The 26141-nt window shown below is 40.2% G+C and overlaps 2 protein-coding genes across 2 annotated transcripts; one reads left to right on the top strand and one right to left on the bottom strand.

Annotated features, from left to right (window-relative positions):
• Positions 1-634: 634 nt before the first annotated feature.
• rheb (Ras homolog, mTORC1 binding) lies at positions 635-9386 on the bottom strand. Its single transcript, XM_082513422.1, has 8 exons — positions 9069-9386; positions 8227-8298; positions 5115-5182; positions 4907-4989; positions 4746-4802; positions 4597-4644; positions 4110-4191; positions 635-1437 (listed from the first exon to the last, which is right to left on the bottom strand). Exons 1-8 carry the CDS (start codon positions 9118-9120, stop codon positions 1345-1347), a joined length of 555 nt encoding a protein of 184 aa, XP_082369548.1. The 5' UTR covers positions 9121-9386; the 3' UTR covers positions 635-1344.
• Positions 9387-19810: 10424 nt separating this feature from the next.
• LOC309694392 (uncharacterized protein) lies at positions 19811-20958 on the top strand. The gene has a single exon (XM_082514462.1). The coding sequence runs from the start codon at positions 20000-20002 to the stop codon at positions 20897-20899; it is 900 nt and encodes a 299-aa protein (XP_082370588.1). The 5' UTR covers positions 19811-19999; the 3' UTR covers positions 20900-20958.
• Positions 20959-26141: the final 5183 nt, after the last annotated feature.

Raw genomic sequence — 26141 nt, 5'->3', positions numbered from 1 at the left:
CATTAAATTGGACTTATTATGCTCATATCCAGCTATATATTTGTATTTCTGGACTAAATTAAATGAAACTTCCATGAATACCAGTTCATAGAAATTCTTCTTCTTTTGTAAGAAAGTATTGTAGCCTCCCAGTTCATGTTCTAGCCATAATAAGTTGTTATAGCTCCCTCCCCCATCTCTTTAAGTCAGCCTGCGTTTGATTGGGTACATCTCACAAACAAAAGTTTGAACAGCAGATGGCTGCAACTCCTGTTCTCAGTCAGTGCTGGATACCTTAGATGTGCCTCTAAAGTGTAGTAACTGCTCCCTGGGGGAAAAAAAGAAAAAGTAAGCATGGAATCAGCATTTAGTTATTATACTGCAATGAGGTGGAACAAACCTTTATTACTTTGCACTAAATCATTACATCATTATTCTCCTTGTGCTTGCATCCTGCACCCTTTTCAATTTATTCCATCTTTTACGAAGAAGCACAAAGCATTCAACAAATCAAAACGGCTAAGTACTTCTCTCCTTTTAGCCCAAACATATCAATTATCATTAAAAGGGTGCAAACAAAGAGAAACACCCTGCCTTCCTAGTGACAAAACTCATTAGCTAACAGCCTCTGCAATAATTCAAAAACACAGCCTGCTTAGATAACCACTTTTCGTTTTAATGATTACAATCAAAAACATTTGTACAACATTTTCAACATTAGAAAATGAATGCAGATTTTTTTTTCTTTTTTTCCTTTTGGCTGACAGTATCTGCTATGAAAACAAACCGAGGGACAGAGAAGTGGGTACGGTGTGTAGATGAAGTAGAAAAAGAGATGCATATGGATGGGACCAAACAGCAGGTGATGTATCAGAAAAAATGACTGTGTTTATCTAACCATTTTCCAGGCATATGCATGGCTGATAGATATGACAATCCTCTTATCTCATTTTATTTAAACAGGGAAGGGGCTAAATGGAAGCTGCATATCGGGAAGCAAAGATTCATTGAGCCACTGCTAACTTAGTTACAGTTGTCATCATTTCCGATATAGGATTTTTCCTGATACATCTGTGATATTCTGTGTTTTGCATCAGTGCCGAGCCCAGAGACGGAGGGGCGGGTTGTGGAAAATGCAAGACAAGGAGCCACCACTTGTCCTTTTCTTTTATCAAACACATGAAGAAAAACAAGGATGACAAAAGGGAATACTGATAAATAACAGTGGAATCAGAGCCATAAATAGACAATATTGGATATTTAGGACCCTGGGGGTGGAGTCAGTTGAGGTGGAGGAGAACTGGCAGCTAGCCTTCAAGTAACGGGATATCCCAGTGCAGTGTCCTGTGTGTTGATTGGGCGGCTCTACATCATGGAGCAGGATGTTTTTCCTGGCTGCACGCCACCGTCCATCTTTTCTGCCTCCAGGATCATCCTTCGGAAAACCTCCACGGCCGTCTAAGAGAGCGCCAAACACACACACACAAAGAATGCTGTCACATGCCTCAGTACACCACGTTTGAATTTGCTCCTCATCCACTGGAGCCTCACAGACTTTAGTCACAACAGAGATCTCATTGTGTTGAAGTTGAGCACTATTGCCTCTAACTTAATTTGAAGCTGGTTAACTGACATCCTGAATATGAACTTTGCTACTCTATGTTGAGAAATATATCCAGCAGCAAACAGAAGGAGGGTTTGTTTTGTATTTCACATGTGGCTAGTTTACTGTTGTCTACTATTAGGGTATGATGGCAAAGCCGGTGGCAAAAACGGTTAGCATCAAAAGAATACCGAATAAACACATTTTTGTCTAGGGAGGATAAACTATTGTTAAAAATACATTAGTGACATTTAGTCTACTTGGAGGGAGGAAACACAGTGCTGACATATTGGTCTACACTGCAATGCAGGGGCCGTGAAAAGTGCCAAATGATAGGTCTCGAAAAGGCAGACTGTGTGGGCGCTTCAAGCACACCTGCTATTTTGGGCTGGCTTAAGTGGAATATAAATCAGAGGTTGATTGTTGACTACTAAATTCACTCTTAGCCAGTCAAATCACTGGGCTCATTGCTGTGAAACAGCTAATGCACAAAGAGCTAAGGGACTCCTGTTGAGGTTTCATATTGGTGTAAAGCAGCACAATCTCACTACTGAAGAATACTACCTGATAACCACATTTTAAAGCACGATTGGGAAAGACAGTAAAGCCCAAAATCCCTCTGATATCAACATATGATCATGCTTATGATGGGTAAAAAGCCTTTAAAGCCACAAAACAAAGTGCTGTAGGGGAGTGTGTGTGCAAAGGGATAAATGTGGCTTGCAGCATAAAAGTGTTTTGAGGGCTCAGTAAGAGCAGAGAAGTGCTATATGAGTACTAGTCCATTTAGCATTTACCATATGGCACTTTTTGCAAAAGAAAGAAGGCAGTGACAGACAGGACTGATGAGCCACTGTGATCCTACATCTCCCACATTAACAGTGCCAGTGCAATACATATCATAAGAGACCCAGTCTGATGTGTGTGCTATTGATTGGACTTTACTCTGAAGCAGGCTATCTGTATGTAATTCAATAAATAGAAAAATAGTGGAAGGTCATGCAGTGGCATTGCAGCTGCAAGACTATAATAAAGCAAAGGAGAAGCTTTTCATACTGTATAAAGCAACTATAGGCGACAAGTTATTATCTCCTGGACTGATGTAAATCAGTGCAGACTGCTTTATTTATCTGGTTTCCTGATTTTTAAAAAAAAGACATTTTATGCAGATTTAAATCCAGCTGTATAATATGCCTTTAATCACATTTCAATTCCAATGTCACTTCATACGTTCGATATTTGCTCTTGACAGTAAAGCGACTGCATATCAGAACCAGATCTTCCTGGGGTGTCTGCTTTAATGAAGTGGAAGACAAACATAAACATGTCACTTTGCATTGTCTCGTTTAAATGAACCTGTCACCTGATTGTGTTTTCAGTTACCAAAAGCCAGCTACCAAGTATAGCTTATGTATGAGGCCTTTTAGCCTGTGGCTTAGTAAAGACTGATTATTAAAGATTAATAAGTACAACTGCCATTGAAAAAATGCTGCAGGTCACAGTTTTGAAGTAAAAAGCAAAGTCAAATGTTAGTTTGAGACTCCAAGTGACACCTTTTATGGTCTTCGATGATGTGTAATACCGTGAGGTAATGGCGTTAAAGGCAAGTTTTCACAAGTTTCACACATCATCATAATGAAGATTACAACTTTACGATCGTTGTCAAGCCAGTCATACCAAACTGCGCTGGATGCTTGACAGAAGAACCATTAAAAAGTGTCGAATAAATGCCAGCCATAACTCAGCTGCTCCACAATTTCTAATTGAAACCAGCTTTATTGTTCTTTTGCAAATCTGTCTTGGTGTTACAAAAACATACCAGGAAGTCCATGATGAGGCTGTCTTCACGTTAGATTACATTTTTTCAGGAGCTCTCACAGGTCTCAAGTCATACTAGGTCACCTCTGATTTTATTAAAGTAACCTAGAGCTTCTATGAGTGGGCAACTCGATGACCTGATTGAAACACAATCCAGCACCAGAAACTTTGTCTCCACTGAGAGAAAATGCAAAGTGTGAAAATGAAGAATCCTGTGGATGTGTACCATCACTGTGCAATGAAAGCAATTCAGTAATTTTCCATCCGCATATCCTTCCATTATATCTACAGGCTTTTGCTCTACAGGGTTAGGCAAGCAGGAGCTGATCTCACTTGACACTGGGTGAGAGGCGTCATATGCAGCGGACAGGTTGCCAAATGATGTCAGGGCTGACATACTAAGACAGGTACATTCATGACTGTGGGCAATTTAAAAGTCATTCAAACTCGAATGTCTTTGTACTGTGGCAGAAAACCTACACAGTCACAGGGAGCATGTGTAAACTTCACACCTTGTTGTCTGTGAAGGTTCTCAGTCATCCAGGTCATCGTAGTCAAAGGAGCTTGCAAAGAAAAGCGTCTGGACTTCTTTAAGTTACTTGAAGACGTTTCACCTCTCATCCGAGAAGCTTCTTCAGTTCTAAAGTCAAATGGTGGAGAGTCCCATTTTTTTCTCCCCCACACTGATAGTTAAATAAGCCTTTCCTACCTGGTTCTCTTTAGCTGAGGACTCCATGAAGGCAGCGTTCCAGGATTCAGCTAATGCTTTGCCCTCTTCACAACTGATTACTCTAAAGAGCGCAAAATCACAGGGATGACAGCAGAGTCAGACCAAAACACAAATACTGTCTTTCAGAATAAAGCCACAGTCTCTGCTTTAAATATCCCACAGTATTAAATTCCTTAGAAATCTGCTTGTGTATGTTAATCCACTGACTCTGGGTTGTGTACAGTGAAAGCACAGTGCTAAACACAGCTTCCTGGCTTAGTGCAAATGGCTTCTGTCTTCATTTGGGACATGTGTGAACTAAATATTAAATACTCAGTATTTCAGTGTGTTTTACAAGAAATTTTCATTTCTGCTAGCAAATAATAAGAAACCAAATATAAATTTCCACACAAACCAAAAAAACGTGACCCATGTGCATACCTATTGTCTCGAGGGATGTACAATTTAGGTGTGTGCTAGCGCTTACCGCTCCATATGTAGGTCATTCTTGTTTCCGACGAGCATAATTGGAACTCTGCATTGAAGGAAAAAGTAAATGCCATGTTGTCATTTATGCATGATTTATGTCATATGACTTGAAATGGCTTTAAGAGCAAAATGAAAAGTTGAACTTACTGAACTTTTCCCACCATGTCCAACAGTTTTTCATGGATAACTTGTACAACTTCAAAGCTGGAAGAAACGGGAAAGTTTATTTGCTTTTCTTCAGTGCACCTCATTATGCAGGACACAGGAGATATTTAGGTTGGTTTTGAGAAGTGGAGGGAATTCTATACCTTTTATTTGATGTAACTGAATAAACCAGTATGTAGCCATTGATATCTATGGAGTAAGTCTGTGGGAAGATTGAGTATTCATCCTGGAAAAGGGATTTGAAGTGAGTACTGTTACGACACTGTTACGACACTGTTACGACACACATTAAAAAAAAAGAAAAATCAACAAAACCACTGGCAGGTTCATAAACAGCGCATTGAGACATACCTGCCCTGCTGTGTCTACAAGCTGGAGATGGTACTCTTGTCCATTTATTGTGATCATCTTAGTAAATGCTGCAAATACAAGACAACAATGTTTTGTAGATACGACAATACATTTCTTTTCTCTTATACGTATGACAAATATAGCACAGTTGTGCAACTATGCAGTACTATCCAGCTGAGTGTATCTTTATTACTCTCTGCAGGACATACAAGACACAATCCAGTTATAGATTCATCCCAATGAGCACATTCAGGACAGGAATGTCAATAGCCTGGAGATGGGTCATATTATCTACAGCGGGCATGCAATGTCTGCAGCATCTCACTGATAATGCTGGCACTTCATTTTACATTAACCATCCAGGGATTATTTATAGATACAGACAACAGATTTAAGAAGCGTAGGGTGGGACAGCATGTGAGCGAACATGTCAGGGAGAAGAGAAATAGCCTACAGATACAACCTACAATTCAGACTCAAATCTCTGGGGTGGCCGGGATCAGGTTTGTTTTGGAGGTTATGAATAACTGCAAGTTCTCCTGCGCTCCAAAATAGTGCTTTTAAATTGTCTTTAAGAAAAGTTCCCTTTCTTAACTAGAGAAGTCCCGCTGCATGCGAGTCGGAGAGAAACGTTTATCTCAACCAAACGGCACGCCGGCTGATATCTCAAAAGAAAGCTCTCTCTTTCTGGTTGAAAGTGTGGAAAGTGGTGGAATCAGCTGTTGCGGTGTTTAAATGCATTTGCTTAGAAGGAACATCACACCCTGCTGGGTAACAGCAAAGTCTTGCAAATCATTATCTTTCAATCAGAAGTCACTTAGACCATAGAGCTGTCATAATATAGAATTTAGATTTTGAGAACAGATCATACAAGTTTTAAAAATAATTTAAACATAATGTACATTTAGACACATTTAGAAAACGTTTTCTCTCATACTGCACTTTAAGTTCAAAATGTAAAATATAAAGCATAAGCTTTGTAATGTTACCACATTTTTATCACATTGAATTACTGTATTACAGCTGCAGTTAGGGCTGTGCAATATGACCAAAATCTCATATCCCGATATTAAGACATCTATCGCCCGATATCGATATAAATCACAAAAATTTAACCTTTTCTGTAAATTCTGTGAATCTCGGGCAGCTCGACTTGTGTGACGTGTTTCCAGTGGGGCGTCGTGTACCTGGAGTCGAGTATTTTAACTGATGTATGAAACTATACATTTTTAGACATAGGTTGTAACGGCCGCCGTTTTCTTTGTGAGTATTTATTACACGGCGTGCTGCGGGGAAAAGCCTGTTCTAACGTTTGAGTCTAAGGTTTATCTTTTAGCACCTGACGGCTCTTTTTTGCTTCTCATCCGTAAACACTCTGCATCTTTCACGTGATTCGGTTTATTTTGAAAAGTCGCAACAGGATCTTGAGCTTTACTGTGAAAGGTTTATGTGGAACAAGCAGACACGCGGTGGTTTTACCGTCGTTGTTGCTAACGACAACGCATAAAAACAAACGCTTGTCTGTCTGTAGTGTGGTTATATTAAATGTAAGAGAAAGAGAGAACTTTAAGAAATTAATATAGCCACTACAGTGACCATCAAAATAATGAAAAAATATTGCCGTAAACAGTTTATTTTGCGACACCACGAAACAAACGATAGTGTAGAATCAAACGATAGACGTTTTTATATGTCATCGATATATATCGTTATATCGAACAGCCCTAGCTGCAGTGATTCATTAGTAAATTCAATCAAAATTCTGTAAACAACAAACTTGCTTTTTTTCATAACAGGGTCTCTAAACCTTGTTAAAAACCCACAAAGATAAGGTGGAATATACACAGTGCGTACAAATGCATTCCACTTACTGTCATGTGTAGTACTACTACGACTCAAACAGCAGCGATTATAAAGCTACCTTGTGTTTTACGTACAACAGTTGCTGTGTGATATCTGCGTCCATATAAGTGCAGTTTAAAGATCTAATAGAGCCCAACTGATATCGGTCCTGGAACTATATCGGTGGGAGTCTATGAAATTGGCAAATAGCTAATAAAGGCAAACATGAACTATAATGGCTACAATAATAGCAAATACTTTCCCTTATTAGCTATTTTCTGATATATAGGTATCAAAAGACAATAAATGAACATTTAAAGACTAAAGAAGAAACAGGAGAAACACCCTTCAAGATATGAGTGTTGATGTTGCACATTTTGTCCACTAGAGGGCCCTCTGTGACTTGACTTTTGCCAGCAGGTGTTTGGATACCACAAACAAAGCAAACACCGATCTGAGCAGTCTGACAGAGCAGAAACGGGAAATTCCAGACTAACTGTGACAATAAGACAAGTTTATTTTAATAAGCACTGTCATGTTTTTTTTTAAATAAGGACTCATAAATAATAATACAATTAATAAATGTAAATCTGTTTGTGCTTCACATCTGAAAGAAAAAAATATATATGATGATAGATCTGATTTTTTAAATCACCAAATGTTGAAAATCCTATATTGGTCAAGCTCTAATATTTAATGTTGCATCTGACCAAAAACAGTGGATGTACTCCTGATGTAGTATAATTATAAACCAGTTATGAAAGAAAAACAACTGTCACTCCATGAAATCCTTTGGTGGTTAACTTCTTCTGTCACGAGGTGCTCTGAACAACCTTAAAGCTGGAAAGCGTAAGCTAACACATCCTCATTCCAGCTTTTCAGGTGTGAGAATTGGCTGTAAGCAAATCCGAGTGTGGGGCTGACAGTAAATGACAAATAATGAGGAACACGATGTTCTGACCTTACAGAAGATGCACCAGTAAGGATTTATTCATTGCTGTACGAAGAGCATCTAATGACAAACTGACACATTTGTAGTGCTGGGATGATAAATAAGGATAAACTTGATAGTCAGCTTTGCTGGTACACACTGAGCAGCAATGCTGAGGATAGGATATCACAGAAACAGCTATTTTGGGGCCAATACATGTAGGCTTCACTTACTGATTCACAAGAGAGACAGGGACCTGAGTTGTGTGCCACCTCATGTAAAGAGTTTCCTGGGGGAAACACGGTTTTTGTATGAATTTCAAAAAAAATCCCCACTTACTGTTTTCTATTGTTGGGTCATAGGAATCAACAAACTGGCCTTCCACAAACTGGATGGTTAAAGAGGACTTTCCTGTAAACACAGAGACGATAGTTAACCTCAGATGGAGGAAGTCAGTGTAGCAATTAAGGGATAACATCTATAGAAGTCATCATTATGATTGTTTTTGTCGAGATCAGTCTCTATGAGTGAATGTAGCCATACAATGATACAAAAAAATACAAATATAAAGCTTAATAACCGTGAACAAGCCTAAATGCGCCACATGAAGCACGTTGTACTATACTGATGAACATGTTTAGAAATCGTCGAGGTTACTACAAAGCAGGGAAACATAAACACATCACGCGTCTCTGTGGGGATATTACAGGGTTGCAGTTGGTGCTGCCTGGGCCTCCAGTCGTGCTATCTGTGTGTGCCATCTTGCCATCCTCAACATCCTTTGCTTTTACACATCACTAAATAAACCGCAAACTAAATGCGTCAAAGCCGTCGATGGTTTTTGCGTGGCATGGCACTGCCTAACATGGCACCGGGGTTAAGGGCTAACGGAAACCTATCAATAAGATCGATTAAAATCTCTCTCTTGCACACGTTATGGGAGGCCTCTTGCGCTGCTACACTCACACCGCAGAGCCACGTCTCACCTGGTGGCGCTCATTCGCCCGCCCTGAGACGCCGCGTGTCAGATGTTACTCCCTATAATTTAAGTCTATTATAGGAGGCGTAAAGCGCTCTCACGCTGGACTTGTACTGGCCTGAAAGGCCGCTAAAAATCTTGGGTCTGCGTCCCACTCGAAGCCGCCTTTCCCCGCTGTACTCAGCTTCCGTTCCATACTCACCTACGGATCTGTACCCGAGGATGGCGATTTTTCGTGATTTCGGCTGCGGCATGTCTCCTTATGGTTATCGCATCTAGTCCTCGGGGTTTACCGCAACCTCCTCCCGGAATGGCATCCAAATTCAAGGGGCGCAGAGAATGGTCATGCAGCTTGCAGATGACAGTGGGAATCCCTCTGCTTTGCTGTGTTTATGTGGATTTTGTTTTTGCGTGAAAGCTTGAAAAAATGTAATTTCAGGTCATATGAGAAAAGCATGGAGTATCTATACATCTACAATAACTGCGTCACTCCCCTTTGCGAAGTAATGAATTAGTAATTGATCCTGCGCGTTGATTGGCTACACGTAGAACACAGGCGGGGGATGAAGGCGCACGGAAAGCTCCCGTTGGATAAGGCAGCTGTCCGTTAATCAGCGGCACCCGGTTTGGACATTTTCATTGGCTGTGTCAGGCTTCGTGACGTGCTGGGTGGTCGGGCGGGGTGTCATTCATATCTTTAGGGTCAGGAAGGACCGGAACAGGGATGATGGTCCTTACTCATGTAGATGCGCAGAAGGCCGTGTGAAATGAGGCTATAAGGCATCACATGACAATGAAACAGCCTCGACTGCAATCCCACAGATTAGTAGGTTAACATAGATTAATGCTTGGAAATACTGGGGGAGAACATCAATGAAAGGAAAATTATATATGAATAAATGTTTTAATACCATTGAGTAAATTCAGGGCCAGTATTGCCAGATACCAGTGATACCGATACTTTTAATCTATGAAGGCAGCATATGTAGGGGAGAGCCGAGTGTCATGATTTAGGAGATAAATCCTCACCAGTTTGCAAATTCTGAACACATTTTAATGTTCACGAAATCACTGGGATTTTTACTTTTCACAATTATTAGTTAACGAAACAAAAACAATAAAGCACAGCTTTGAAACTGGATTTTTGGAGACCTAGATGTACCTGTCTCTAAAGGACTTTGAGTCAACTTTTGTTGTTTAAATGTGCAATAGATTATAAATAAAATAGACAGTCAGCACAAAAAGGTATACTTATGTTTGAGGTATATTTTTCATTTAAAAAACGAACAAAACAACAAAATGAAAAACTGTTCAGTGGGCTACATGCTGAGCTGAGAAGCTGGAAACAAATTCCCCATTCCACTGGCTAATCTAAATAAATATTATACTGCTAATACTGGAATCGATAGTATCAGTACTGGATCTATCACAATCTAACCTCAGAATGTTGTAAATACTGTTAATTTAAGGGTTCTGTGGCATGAACCTTAGACTAGCTGGTGGTCTGCTAAATTTGTTAAGTGCTGTTTAAGCTTGGATAATTCAATGGACAGTGTTGAAAAGTGCAACAAACAAACAAACAAACAAACAAACAAACAAAAAGATTCATACTCAGGTATGTGGACTCGATTGAAAATGACTGAAAAAGCAGCCAACGTCCAAAGAAAAACTTGAAAGACCTTCAGAAAGCCTGGAGACTTATTGCTCAATACCACTTTAAAACACATTACAAGAATATAATATGGAAACAAGACAAAGAATTGAGGGGCCACTAAAGACTTAGACTCATTACTGCAAGTAAAGATTTATTACTACTGTAATAGCGCCTGATGATTTAAAAAGCTGGGCTGCTTTTAAATAAATCCTGCTTCAGTTATCTCAGCATTGGCCACTAGATGTCCACAGAGCATCATTTATAGCTACCTAGGACTCACTGGAGTACTGCAGCCCTATGTGCACAAATAACTGTTTTATATTCCCACTGAAACATCAACTTCCAATTACTGTTTGTTTCCATCTCGTTTTTGCATCACATTTAAAATCACAAACTGCCCTGTTGCTCCACACTATCGAGTCATAAGAAGTCCCTGAACAGTGAGGCACAAGGTGCATAAATCACGCTGCACACATCCGTGATTGTTTGGGCTGATTGCATATTCTATTACAAACGCTAAAATACCCATCTCTTAATATAACTAAAACCTTAAACTAAACCGCAGGCATGCAACAATACCATAGGAACTCAAGCCGCAATTAGTGGGTTAAGTCCATCTGCAGACTGGAATTCAAGGCAGGCGTGGAGAAGGTGGTGGGATAATGAGAGTCCTCTTTGCTTTTAAAGCCGTAATGTTACTCATGTCTGCCAATCATCCCTCGGCACAAACACAAGCAATTCACCCGGTAAAGTTGGATTTTGTGGACAGAGCGCCTAAACATCAGTTTAGAAAGTTCTGGTGGCAGAACTCTTGAAATAATTATATACACTCCCAAAAATAGCAGCACGCAGGCCCAAGCTGTGCAGTTCTTATTGCCCTGTGACCGAGGAAATCCCCAGTTTCCCTGTCACGTCCTGGACCATTACTACTTAATCACAGAAATGTCCAACTCCCCGTCAGTAAGACCCAACTGTTTTGCCTCCACACACACACTTCTCAGCAGTAGAGACAAGAAATCACTGGTGTCAGCAATAGGCGATTTGTTCTGCATGACATTGGGTGTCAGAAAATATGGTGCATGCAATCACTGGACACACAAATGCCCACTCATACACACGAACACTGTCACTTTCTCTGCCTCTCCCACTCAAACACGCGCACACACACATGCTCAGGAAATTATGATGACCAAAAATAGGTCATACTGTTAATACAGCCATGGTCTATCCAGGGATTTCAGTGTGCTGACATAGACCAACAATAAATACCCCCTGCAAGAACAACAGGTGTCTGACATGATTGTTTCACTTTAATAAAAGGCTTACACGAAGCTCAGACAAATAATACATTGAGCTGTTTTAGAAATGTTGCCCTTTTTATTGCTCCGTCCCATCGAAGTTTCTTTTTTTTCTTCACACCAGCAAATTGTATCACACAGGTCGTGCTCACATCAGCAGGAAGATGTGATCAACGTGCATCTGCTGCATGTGACAGGTAATGTCACAAGACCAGTATTCAAGTCCAGTCTTGGGTGTGGTTTAAAAAAAATGCTTTTTAACTTCTAGTCTCTAATTTCTTTATCTATATGGGAGGTAGTGGGCATGCAGCTGGAGCTCGCGTTTATGAATCCTGGGTTCGTGGCTTCAGCGCCAGCCTCTTTCAACTCGCTGTGAAAAGCACCCCTGGCTCTGTTAGTATGCCAGCCTGAGCACTAGTCAGCCACATCCTCCAGCTGGGTCTGTGCCACCACTGGGCACCTGGACCCTCTCGCAAACCTCATGAAACGGAATGCATATTTAAGTAAGAGGAATGTATTTGTACGGCATATCTCTGCAATAGTCCATAGCTGTGCGATGCCTAAAGGACACCTGGTGCACCTTCATATTGTTCATCTTATTGACATTTTTATCCACCTATTGGATCCAGCTCGGCTTTTTTAGCAGACAGATTCCCACTTCAGGCTGTGCCTCAGCTGTTGGACTGAGTCCAGAGTCACACAGGCCTGAAAGACAGCCATCGTTATCCAACTCTCACAAGGTGTCATTGTAGGGGTCCAATGATTACCATATCAGCACCACATGAAACATTTATGGCTTGCTGGCAGTGATGGTCTGGCAAGCATCCTAATTTCTAGAACAGAGCCTGTCAGATCCTATTGTTTCAAGTTCTGGTGGCGTGAACAGAAAAATCATCAGCCCTGAAACTTCTGTCACTTGCAGTCAAAACAAAAATTCCAATATGAGTTTCTCTATAACACCTGACACACAACCACACACAATAGATGGTTTATTCTAGCTGGCAGTGACATTTCCCCTATTTTATTGTCCTTCTGCTGAACGGCTAAATTGCTCTTTTAACTCAAACATGCGCTACACTTGCTGTCACCGTGACTTCAGGATCAGCCCGATGATCACTGCCAACTGAACTTTTTGTCATTTCTTTTGCACATGATGAAAACTGAGATAAAATAAAAATAGCTAGAATCATCCTAAAGTTGCTATGATCAGCATCTTTTAAAAAAATGCAATAGTTGAAATATATATATGCAAAGAGTTGCTCCAGCAGATGGTTCAGACTCATTTGTTTTAGATGTAGCAGGCAGCTTTTCAGCAAAAAGCACTGATAAAACAAATAAACTGCACCAAATCACTGCCAATATCAGCCGACAGTTGGTTTAAACCCAATTAAAAATCTGAAATGTGTTAGCTACATCCTGCATTTCCCTCCCAGACTGTATCAGATGTGTTCCAAAACAGATATTATAGTAACACTAACTGATTCAGACTTTGCCTTGGCAGTACCTGAGCAAACTCAGCCCATTAACTTCAATTCTTTTCTTTAATTTAATTTTATTGTTAAACAACAATTTCCAAGGACATAGCTCTGACATTTGTTCTTGTTGTAAATGTCTCTTTGCATTTTAATGCCTTGTTAATGTGGATGTTAGATTATTCAGCGTGACCTCTTATGTTATTTTATGAATAATATTGGGTTGGAACATCCAAAAGCAGGATGTAAGAAACTGAGTTAAGAGCAAATTTGAAGGAGATTTATAGTAATAAATGAACAGCATGTGATGTGGCAGGCAGGAAGTTTTGACTCGCCATCTGGTGTTGTAGAGTGATGGGGGCTGGAGGAGCTCAGCCAGAGGTAGAGGCTGAGGCTGGGGTGCTGGAGCAAGGCAAGTGGCTGATGGCCACTGGGTAGCTGGAGACGATTGGCGAGTGGGACAGATAGGATTAATCCACAGTCAGTTGGTTTGGTGAGCTGGAGCGAGGTGAGCTGGTGCACAGCTGAACAGGAAAACCTCAAACAGAGAGCTGAGCAATCTGGCGAGAGTGGAGTGAAGGGAAGGAAATAAGATGAAGGGGAAATCGGGAAGCAGTACCAGGATCAGAGCAGCAAGCCTGGCCATAATGTTTAAGTTTTACTAGAAATCCTATTAGGACCTTACCCAAAACTTAAAATCCAGTTCGACTATAAATTGTTGATCATCATTTCCCACATTTCTCTTGAGCATGAAGTTTGTGACCAGGTCAAAACCTGTACTTCAAAAAAGCCTTAAAAGTTTATCTCTCTGTGATTTGTGCAGAACTGCATTGACTGTACAGCTGTTCTCGTTTAGCATCCAGTAGCCTATAGCAATGAGCAGGTGAGACCCAGATAGGATGCTCGGCGGTACTTCATCACCCCACTTGTTGTTGTCAAGGCTACAATTGGTTTGTACACCCCATCTGCTGTATCAGCAAAGTCACGACTGATTTGGTCACTCAGGAGCCCAGTTAGCTTTGCTCACTCTGCTTCCCCGTTGATTCCAGCCATCATTACAAATGGTATCTTTACGCAGTGGAGTTAACCCGGATAGTGCTTTCCCATGGGTGCCTTTATTATCTATTCATCATGTTGTCCCAGTTTATCTCAAGATGAATCTGGCTGCTTCACTACATATCTAACTACAGATGCCTGGCATGTGGCCTGAGGTGAGAGATTAGCAGATTACAAGATACACACTAGAGGTGTTTCACTTAGAGTTGATAAGGAAGTGAAAAATATTCTAAAAAGACGCAGAGTGTTTGTGAATTTGTGTTTTAACGCCAGTATTTTTTCAGTATGCTTGAATATGATAACAACACTTTTATTTCCATGCTGACATTTTGCACAACAAGCCAGGGGCAACGTCAGCGTGTCCAATCTGGTAAATAAATGAACATTTGTAACATTTAAATGAAATGTTCTTGGCCTCGTACACAGCCTCCGAGCAGACTTGTTGGACACTCCCTCAAATTTCCTCCCTACTAATTTGCATTGCTTAGTAGATCCTTTGTGTCACCTGGAGGTTCAGGCAGAGCGGTGTTGCAGCCAATTTCCAGATGGCAATTCAAATGTGTGACATATCCTCAATTTTTTAGAAAAATACACAGCCACATCCACAGACTCCATTAGCTGAGGGAGGAAAACATGCACGTGCACAAATGGGAAAGTGGTGGAAAGTGTCCAGTGGTGTGAATATTCACATCTGCACCTGCTGAATAATAGACGATTATCAGCTCAGGTGGCACACCGTGCAGCCCTGCTCGGGTGCTTTCTCCCATTTCGTGGTGCTAATTTTGACCGTAATAGTCAAAGGGCTTGCGAAATGCATATTTCTTGTCTCTCAGATCTGATCTTGTCTTGTATTCTGTCTTAAGAGCGAGCATATACTTCAGGAGGAGTGCTAGCTTCGAGGAGTAATGTGTCTGCAATATGGGCTCTAAAGAGCCTCGGGTCTTGGTGTGTTCTTACATTTTAACAGGGGAGAAACACCTACAGCAGGTTCTGTGGCAGTGAAACCATATATCATCTGTCATCGCCAGAAGCTTCCACAATAATGAACAAGTAATAATAGTATATATCTTGAACTAGAGTCTCTAAAGGTAGCTCATCCAGAGTCATTATTGTGCCACATAACCAGATGAGCTTTCTCAAATGAGATCATTTTTGTCGCCTTGAGGACTGGAGGGTGTAACTGTTCGCTGAGTGAATAACTCATCCTCATTTGGCGCTAATGGGACTCTGTATTAAGGTGTTGTGTGAATGCAGGAGGAATGGTAAATCCCATTTTCTTGTAATCTAAATCTCAAGCTGTTTCCACACATCTGTTCCTCTGGTGTAGAAAGGACAATTCATTTCGAAGAAAACATGCACGGGATGGAGAAAAGGAACATCTAATGAAGATTCATGCCACACATGATTATGACAGAGTGTTAGGCTACAGTGTGTTAGAGAGAGGTATGTCACGATGACATCTCTGTCAGAGACACAACCATTATTCCCTCTGTCCATCCATCCATCAACCTACCTATCTCGCTTCAGTCCCATCTCCTTCCTCCATCTGTCCATCCGTGTTGGCTTTATTCAGGTATTGAGATGACACAGTTAACCCATAATGAGGGATATGCATATGAAGCCAAGGTCTTTCTGCATATTTGACAGCATGTGTTCTGAGCCCGGTGTTGCCACTCCGGGGATGCGTTTGCACATGGGGGGGGGGCAATGGTCTGACAGTTACAGCTGAGGTATCATTTTTCATGTAAATAGAGGATGGCAGGATATAGCGATCCTGCTGTGTGTGAAATTAGCCGTGGCACACATATACACAAGATCAGCACTGCAGATTGCCTTAAAAAGACAAAAACGGGGCTATATAAAGACTTTGTTTTTTGTTGCAAGCACACACACACACAAGAAATCTACCAGTCAGCCAGTTTCTACAAAAGTTTCTGTGATGTGGGGGTATTAGAATTTACCAAAACGAAAAAAAGGAAGAAAAATTGCCAAGATGAGACATGCTGCACAAGCAGCTGCCTGAATGGCCAATGCACCTCAACAGCTCTGTTGTCCAATTCAGCAAACAGATGGTTCAACCTGTCATTCATAAGTGCTGATGTAGCCATGCTCAGAGCAGAGCCACCGAGTCCCCAGAGCAGGATATCACTGCTAACTGTCATCCTGGTACTTTGATTACTGGACTGGGAGGAGAATGATGACTAAGGCCGCTGTAAGTCCTGGTCAGACTCTTTAAGGCTGTCAAGGAAAGCGAGTTCATATTTCCCCCATAACATTTATACAACATCTTTATGGTTCACGTTATATATTGTTTAAAATAGATTATACAACATGACAAGATGTCATTTGCTGTATAGCATTCATAAAGAGCAGACAACATTTAGTAAATGTTTAAGGAAATATACTTTCAAGACTTAATTAAACTCACTGGGATGTATCCTGTGAAACATCAAGAACAGCATGCTGGTATAGTAACTATAATGATAATAAAACTATACATGTTAAACTACAGACATGCTTGCAAATTTTTATGGTTTCCAAATCATTTTCATTAAAATTTACTTTATATGTAAATGCATGACAGACAAATATAGCGTTAAAACACCAGCACCACCCTGTGTGCAAACCATCCAGCTAAAGACTTTCAGTTGGAATATGCATGTCTGTCTGACTGTGTGATTTCAACCCATGGGCTGCAATATAAACAAGCTTTTATTAAAAATAAAGCCAAAGCGCTGAAAATAAATAAAACAAGGGCACTCCTATTGCTAACAACGTGCCTAAAGCAGCGGTTCTCCAACTGTTTCTGGCAAGCTTCGCTCATTTTTTATCAGTCGTTTACAAGAAAAACGCTTTCATGCTAAATTTATGTCATGTAGCAATCAGCAAAGCTACATAATTTGTCTTCCCGTTGGTGTGTTTTACTACATAGCCCTGTTAATCCATGAGATGCCCACAACTGAAGTCGCTTACTTACTCATGTATGTATTTATTTACTTTCTGTAAAACACTATTTAGATTTGGAACTTGCACTTAAGGTAGACCTATTAGACTTTTTCCTTATTTCTGTTCTATTTTCTATTTTGGATGTGTATGATGCTTAAGAGAGCACACTCATCTCAGGCACAGCAGCCTCTCCTATCCTCTGTTCAGGCCTTCTGTTTGCGAGGTGCAACTAACTGAAATAACATTAGCTCAAAGGAAGAAGAGCTAAAATGACTTGTTTTAGATTGTGAGTAAACTGAGGGACTGTAGCCAGTACTGGAGTGTCCATGTAGGAGCTTCAAAGGAATATATGATGATGGACCAATCGGCACACTAGTTAATCTGGTCCAAAACTTGGCTACACATCACGCTTTGTGCAGCTGTGACACTGCAGCCTCTGGATGGCAGGTTGGATGGATGCAACCGCCAGAGGAACCAACAGTATAGCTAGAACTAAAGTGTTGCCCTATTCATTTAGTTTTCTCAAGGATAAAAAGCTTGACTAGCCTTGAGTATTAAAATCCCATCTGATTGGCCAAATGTAACATTTGTGTTTGTGCTGCGAACCCTCAACATGTAGTTAAAAGAGCTCTTATTTAAGCATAGAAAGCATTAAAAATGAGAAAATGCATTCTTTGGTGATATCCAAGGTTACCAGATTTTAGGACCTGCCTGCTAAGAAATCCTGACAAAGTATTAAAAATTAAGATAAGATAAGATAAGATAGAACTTTATTAATCCCTCGGGTGGGTTCCTCTGGGAAATTCGACTTCCAAAAAGCACAGCAACGACCGAAGTTACAGTTACAGAATTGTTATATATATATATATATATATATATATATATATATATATATATATATATATATATATATATATATATATATATACACACACACACACACACATATATAAATACAGAGACAAATATAAATAAAATATACAAAGGGGATAAATAGAATAAATAGGAATAAAAAATAAAAATACAAGTGAATTGCACATTTCAAGTATTGAGTCTATTGCACTGTTGACTATTTACAAAAAGTATTGCACAAGGTATTGTACAGTGAGGTGAAGAGGCACTACAGCTTAGTTGTTCCCCCCTCCTTTGTCCTCCTGTTTCCCCTCCCTCTCCCCTCCAGAGAGGAGTTAAACAGTTTGATGGCGTGTGGGACAAAGGAGTTTTTAAGTCTGTTAGTTCTTGTCTTGGGGAGAAGCAACCTGTCACTGAACAGACTCTTCTGATTGTTTATGGCCGTGTGCAGAGGATGCCCAGCATTGTTCATAATGTCCATCAGTTTCTTTAATGTCCTTTTCTCTGCCACTGTCACCAGAGTGTGAAATTAGCATTTCATTTAATATTTTGGTAATGTCTGTAATAACTCCACATTAGTTAATGCAAGTTTTTGTTTAATCCCTTGAATTAAAGCTGAGAGTCTATCATCATTTTCAAACTTTAACATTAATCCTTGGTTGCATTGCGTGAAATGTGTCACTACCCTGGAAAATAAATGGACCTAAGTGTATAACGCCTGTCTGTAAGTATAGGTTTGTGCTTAATGGATCATTTACAGTGTATACAATCACCTGAATAAATGAAGCAGCTATTCTGGCATCAAGGTCGAAGTCAAGATAAAAACTGAGATATTATGATATTTGAACTTTAGTTTGACATTTTTAAAGTTTGAGTGGAACAAATAGGTTTAAGAGAGGGCTGCTAGGAAGCAACTAAGACAAACCCTTTAGGGAAAATACACTGGGAACTTTTTACCATGGTGTGTAAGTTGCTGTGGGGTAAGACAAATTCAAAAATTGAAATGTGCTACAGTATATTTTTTCGCATAAAATGATAGACTCCTCCTCAGGGGCCACATGAATGAGATTTTGAATAGCAGCAGAGATTTCTAGGAACATGCTGGAATGTTCCATGTCCCTTTGCACTTGAGATTAAACCAGCACATAACAGAGTTGTTGCTTCATTGAAAGATGACTCAGTGTTTTTGCAGCTGCCAGTTTGAGAAGTTTAAGAAGAAACAGGGGAACATTTACAAAGGTGCGGAGGCCAACACAAGAGAAAAAAAAATGTTTGGGGACATTGCGATCGATGGTATGCCAAATATCTCACTTATTTTAAATAAAAAATTCTTGCAGAAGATAACAGCTGTAGCTTACAGTATATTAACAAAATAAACATGGTTATGTAACATTTTACAGCGTGTGTAAGCACTGGTATATTTCTGGTGTTAGGTTATGACATCATGGCACTCAGCTCATCTGATTGATCACACACAGAATCCTATCTCTAGTCCTGCTCTCCTGAAGTGGGTGGGGAGCAGTGTGCTATCTGTGGACTGGAAGAAGTGACAGGACCAGCTGGGGACTGAAATCCAGTCAGAGAGGCAGTTGGTATGGGAAGCTCGGACCATAAGAGTGCTCTGCTACAGCGGCGTGTAACTCAGCTTCGTGAGGAAAAACCTAGACAGGATTCAGTGTAGTTTCTAATATGCATCAGGAATTCTACAAGACCAAGACAGTGTAATAGTGCAAATGATGATGTTCTGCGAGGCTCATTCAAGAACTCCAGAGTTCAATCAGAGGCCAGTATTCTTAGTAAGTGATTTTGCTAATCGCATGCTAACATCTTCTGATAAGTTATAGTCAACAGAGCAATGGGTGGGAAGCAGTCCCGCACTTTGTCCAGCAAGGAGTTGAATGACATGAGTGTGAGCCAACGGAGACAGAGTGCAATTAGAGACGACCAGTCCAGCATGACCTTGGCTGCTGGGAGGATCCGAAGACACACTAGACTGCATTTTGGTTACAGCACCCTAAGTCTAGCCATGCGAGGACTAAATGAAACACCAACTGAACTATGGCAACTCCAAGACCTTCAGAAGCTAAACTTGTCAATGAACTGCCTGCGCTCTTTGCCCTCTTCCCTGGGTGCTCTTGACAATCTGGTGGTTCTAAACTTGTGGGGGAACAACCTGTCCCGCCTTCCACCTGAGATTGGCCTTCTAAAAAAACTGCGTGTGCTCTTCGCCTGTCGCAACCGCCTGAGTGAGGTACCAGAGGAGCTGGGCTCCTGTACCTGTCTGGAGGTGCTCAGTTTGGCCAATAATCAGATCACAGGCCTGCCAAGCAGCTTGGCAGCCATGCGCAATCTCACGAAACTCAATCTCAGCCACAACCACATCGCTCACATTCCCACCTGCGTCTATAGCATGAAGGGTCTGGTCTTCCTCCATCTCGCCTGCAACCGCCTGGAGACCATTGCGGACCAGATTCAGGACCTGGTTAATTTAAAAATCCTCATTGTGGAAGGAAATAGCATACACACATTGCCCAAGACTCTGTGCTTCCTGGAGTCTTTAGAACTCCTAAATGTTGACTTCAATGATCTGCAAAGCGTACCAGTGGAAATGTACTTGTTAAGTAAGCTGAGGCGGCTTGCGTGCCACCCGCTCGATAAAGGACTCCATATTGTGCATAACCCCCTTCTCAAACCTATCCAGGAGGTGCTACAAGGAGGACTCAGTGCTCTCTATAACTACCTCAAGCCCACTTGAGAGGGTACTACTGTGCATGTGTGTCTAAAAGAGTGTGCTGTAAGGGGAAGCTGCCACAAATCTGACCCTTGGCATATTGTAGTCACGCTCTGAGTTTGTTGTTACCTCAGACTGTCTGTCAGTGATATCATGATTCAAAGCAACTGCTCAGTAATAGTTTTATAAGTAATCTTTTAATCACTGACAGATTTTCTATTTTTCATGTAATGTTAGGTTATAAATAAACCAACTGTTGTGTCACATCTAAATATTTGTTAAGTAACGGGGTCAGGATGAGTAGTTCAGCTCAAGCAAAAATTCACAGGTCTGCATTTGGGTGCTGATTACTGTTCAGCTGACCTTGTTGGGCTCGCAGCAGTGAAAGACATAGGGCTAAGTTCAGCTCTCTAAGCACAGCTCTCTTTGTTGCATTCAGGTCACAGGGATCAGGTGTGTAAAGTCAGTGGAAAGAACAGCGGAGGGAGCTTAAGATCTGCAAAAGAATAAAACAAAATGCAACAGGGACTTTGTCTCTCATTAAGTGTTGTTCCACTCCATCGGGTCAGAGCAGGGCTGCTAGGGAGCACCAGCTCCTCTGAGGATTCTGGATGCTGTAACACCAACAATTTTAAAAACAGCGACAGAGAAGGGCATACAGTGCATGAAATGTACTCCAAAAACAGAATAAATGTGCACCAAAGTGGGACATATTATTCATTTAATTTCAAATAATTAGAATAAAACATGTAGTGTAATTAAAGTTGAAAGCTATTGGGTAGACTTTTGAGGTTGAACTAATTTGTGTGCATACAAATTACACATTATATTTAAAACAGTAATCACATTAACCATTTGCAAGGTGAGAATGTTAAAGCAAAATGTCCAATACTGTCAGTAGATGTCTTGTGTAAAATTATGTCTGATGCCTCCGGACACTGGACGTTCAGACACATTAAGAACTTTAACAACTCGGTTTTATGAAGTTTCTTTTAGATAGTAATGTGTAATTTGTTTAGTTTTTATATAAAAGTAACAGTATGTCTGGACTGTACATGTATAGTTAAATGCTGAAGTTTGGCTCAACCATTTAATTGTGTAAAAGAATAAATAAATTTGACTTAATGTAACCATTTTACAAAAACCTTTAAAGATTACTTCAATATTGGAATGATAACACAAGCATCAGCAGTTCATTATCAATGCAATATTGGTCAAATCACTGATTCTGATTCTGATCACTGCAAACCCAAAGCATCATCTGTGAACATGTACACTCTCTTCTCACTCCTGTGTTGTCATAATTGTGTAGATGAGGATTTATTTTGAAAGGTTAATTATTTATTCTGATGAAACCTTCTGTTTTTCAAAATAAGACTTGCTTTTTCACCCATGATGGGGAAAGCTGAGGTTTAGTATGCCTTCAGCTCTCCAACAGCCAGCAGCAAATGTCTTGTCATGAAATGACCTCGTTTTTAGTGCCGCAACAGAACACCGTTACGATGCGATGAGTTTGATTAAGTGTATTTATGCAAATGCATAGACCAGCTTTTAAAAGGTCACATTTAACCAAAGTGAAGATTAAAAGTGGAGTAGACAAGAAAGAAGAGCGACCTCTGTTGGTATATACCTGTTACTACACCAGTCAAAGAGTTTGCTGGAATAGCAAAGAGATTCACTCTTTCTCTCTCTCTCTCTCTCTCTCGCTGAGCAATGCACACACACACACACACACACACACACTATGCATTCATGATAGATGAACCCCTCTTGAATAAGTCTTTGTCCTAGATAGTGATCATGGGACATGCTGTCAAATGAAGTACCTATAAAGATATGGCTTTAATGTGAGTCAGATGACCTGAATTCAGGTTTTGTGTGTTGCTGTTACTATTCCGGTGACAATACATTATACTGTCGCATTGTCTGCTTGTGTCACTTATTCAACATCAAGTGAACATACATAGAAACATTTCTCCTCAGTAAGTAATAGATAAAAGTCTTATTTTACATCAGTAAAGTCTGGGCTCCACTGATGTAATGCAAGTAACCTCGTGTGTATTGTTAAATAAAGCACAAAACTACACTAGAAAGCAGCACGAGAACAAATTAATGCGATCCTTTCCTGTTTCGCAATCAACCTCAGTGCAGTCAGCGGTGCTAACTTAGTGGTCAGATGTACACCAGGGATTACCCATAACTATAGTTACCAGGCTTTGAAAGGATTTGCTGATCCTGTTTAATTGCTATGTGCTCCAATAACTTTGCTTTTTAATGAGACACTCTGCACGACACAACAACTGAACACAGACTGACACCGGCGGTCTTCATTCAAATGTGTTTTGCATTCATAAGCCAAAGCTCAGAAAACAGTTTAGCATCACTAGCAGCCAGGGACTTCCCACAGTGAAGGACAGCTAATCAATCTCGTATTGAGCTTTTGACAATCACGGCACGGGATAATCGCGGGGGAATTAAATGACAAAACCACTGTTGTCTGGCAGCCACATGAGGAGAGACTTAGTAAGTCTTTCTTTAGTGTGCAGTTTAAGTTCTAAGATTTATTCAGTCATACTGAGTGCCCTCACATGGGGTGAGGTGATTGGCATTTATTGACAACGCATTAGACTGCCACTTATGTCAATTACAAAGTGTCATTTAGCTCATCATTCTTATATTCAGCTGGTGTAAACTGTCCCTGCAGGAAGAGATGTGAAGGAGAATAGATTAGAGGAAGGACAACAGGTGGCTATCCATGACAAAATGCCAATATCACCTACTTGGTAACTCAGCATGTTGTTCAGAAATCAGCAGCACTGAGTTACTGTCATATGACAGCAGTCTATGAGGCCTAAACATAGAATCAAAGGGAACCTGGTCTGGCATCAATTTCGGAGGCATTTCCATCCTTCAATCAGTGCAATATCACAGCTTTTTGTGTCTTGATTTGAGAGTGTGATGAAAGAAAGATTGCGAAAGGTTACGGGAAAAAACAGGCATGCAACCAGGTACAGGATTTTTAGTGATGAACTCGAATGTGTTTCACTGCTCAAAAAGTGTGATGCTGACTATGAACCGATTTAGTGTAAGAAAACTGATCTGACTAAGAAATGTGTACGTGTCTAGTCAGAGGTAACGCTGGAACAGAGTACCAGTGAATGTCGATAACAGGTTGGTCATAGTTAGTCAAGTGTAATTCAAATTTCTTTATAAGCACTTAAACAAACAGGAGATATCAAAACAGAGATAAACCGATGTAGACGAGATCACAGGTAGGAAATAAAATAAAAGGTGAACGATAAAATATCAAATAAAAAATTCAAGTGTGAAGTGTGACTTTAAAAAACCTGATTATAATAAAAAAGTGAAAAGCATAAAAAGCTTTATTAAAAAGGATCAAATCGAGCTAAAACAACTTCTCAGCTCTTTAAATAATGCAGTTAAAGGTACTGAGATAAAGGCAAAAAATGGATAAATGATTGAAATAGATAAAAGTAATGGAAGCATTATTTAACAGACACATTTGGGACCTGGCTGGTGGTGTTACTCAGTTTTAGTTTGTTACAGCTGTAGGGATAGCTCAGACAAAAGAAGCCACTGAAGTGGGATGGGATATATTTGTTGAACACGACATAAGACTGTGTCTGTGGTGAACCACTGCAACACACCCCTCGAAGACGCACAAACCCACTCAGACTCACGCTCACGCCGTGCATGTGTAAGCACAAACAATGATGTTATCCATTCTCTCCTCTATCCAATCACAGGACTTCACATTCTCACATATTCCCATGACGGCTCTGCTGGTAATCATGCATTCCTGGCGGCATAACTGTTACAGCCAAAACAATACCAAAACACCACAAAGAGACATGTGGCATTTCTATGAAATGCTTCAGCCATTGTTTGTGTGCTTACCTAGAAAAACAACAACTGGAACCATATATCCTTGACAGCAGGGGGTCATTTTGAAACTAAATGTAGATCCATGTCAATCTGGCTGCATTTTAATTAGCCATGAAAACTGCTGGTACAAGTGAAATGGCCATGTGTGTTTATGCATGCAAAAACAATAAGGGGATGACATTGGTTGACTTTGTCATTAGCTGATCTTCATCCCACTGTTTGATATAGCAGGGGAAATATCCCAGGGTTGTTTGTACTTGCTGTCTCGGATAAATCTAATTTTAAACAAATATTTGCATATATTAAAACAGAGCATCACTACTGATTCATCGAAGCTGGAAAAATGTGGGCGACGGAGCAGCCGTGGTTTTCCTGGTCAAATAATGGAGCGCTTTTTGAATGTCAGCTTTGCTCTAACAGGATCGATGCATTTGGTCAAAAAGGACACACAAGGTGAACTGTGATGAGAGTCTAGATGGGAGAAGTTATAATAAATGAATGCATTAAGGTGTCAAGTTCAACATGCCTTCTGTGAGGATTGGTTTGTTGTAGTCCCAACTAAGTTTGCACATGTTCTGCAACCGGCATGTCTGCAGTATGATAGGAAGCATTGAGCATATATAATATGTATGGGGATGGACTAAATATTCCATATTTATGCAGGTAAAAACATCTCACTACACTTATGAAAAGTTTAATCACATCATGACGTTCATCAGCAAATGACATTTGCCTAGTTGTTCTGGAAATAGAGACGTTCAAATGTCAAAGAACTTTAAAAAAAAAAAAGGAGTGCTGGGTGGAAGTGAATTATTTTATGATTCACTTCCACTTATTTTACTCGTTTTTCAGCTTAAAGACACTGCTTCACCAACCTTACTGCGTGTCTAATTTTATGAACATTCTCCATAAAAATGGCTTTAAATCACACGAATGCAACAGTCTTTCTTACACATCACAGATAGAAGGGCATTCTGTTATAACATCCTAGCCACAAGAGGCCTAATTAGAAGTTATAATTGTAGGGTAACTTCATTGTATCTGATAACCGACTGATTTAATATATTCTATACATATTTCTGTGGGAAAACGGTGTGACATATGTGACATATGACTTTGTTTCCAATATTCTGCTTATAAAATGTTCAAGGTTAGTTTTTGACAAAGGTCTTATCGTGTCAGTATTTAGCTGTGTTATTAAATATAACATATTTATCCATCAGTCCGTCTATTATCTTGAATAAGTAATTAAAAAACAATTAGAAAATCAGGCTAGTATTAACATGGCTAACTACCCCAAAGTATCACACTAAACTAACTTCAGTCTTCGCAGCTGTTCCAAATAAACCAATAAGAGGCA

This window comes from Aulonocara stuartgranti, assembly GCF_965226115.1.
Source record: "Aulonocara stuartgranti genome assembly, chromosome: 18".
Taxonomy (NCBI): Eukaryota; Metazoa; Chordata; class Actinopteri; order Cichliformes; family Cichlidae; genus Aulonocara; species Aulonocara stuartgranti.
This window is presented reverse-complemented; position numbering and strand designations above follow the sequence as displayed.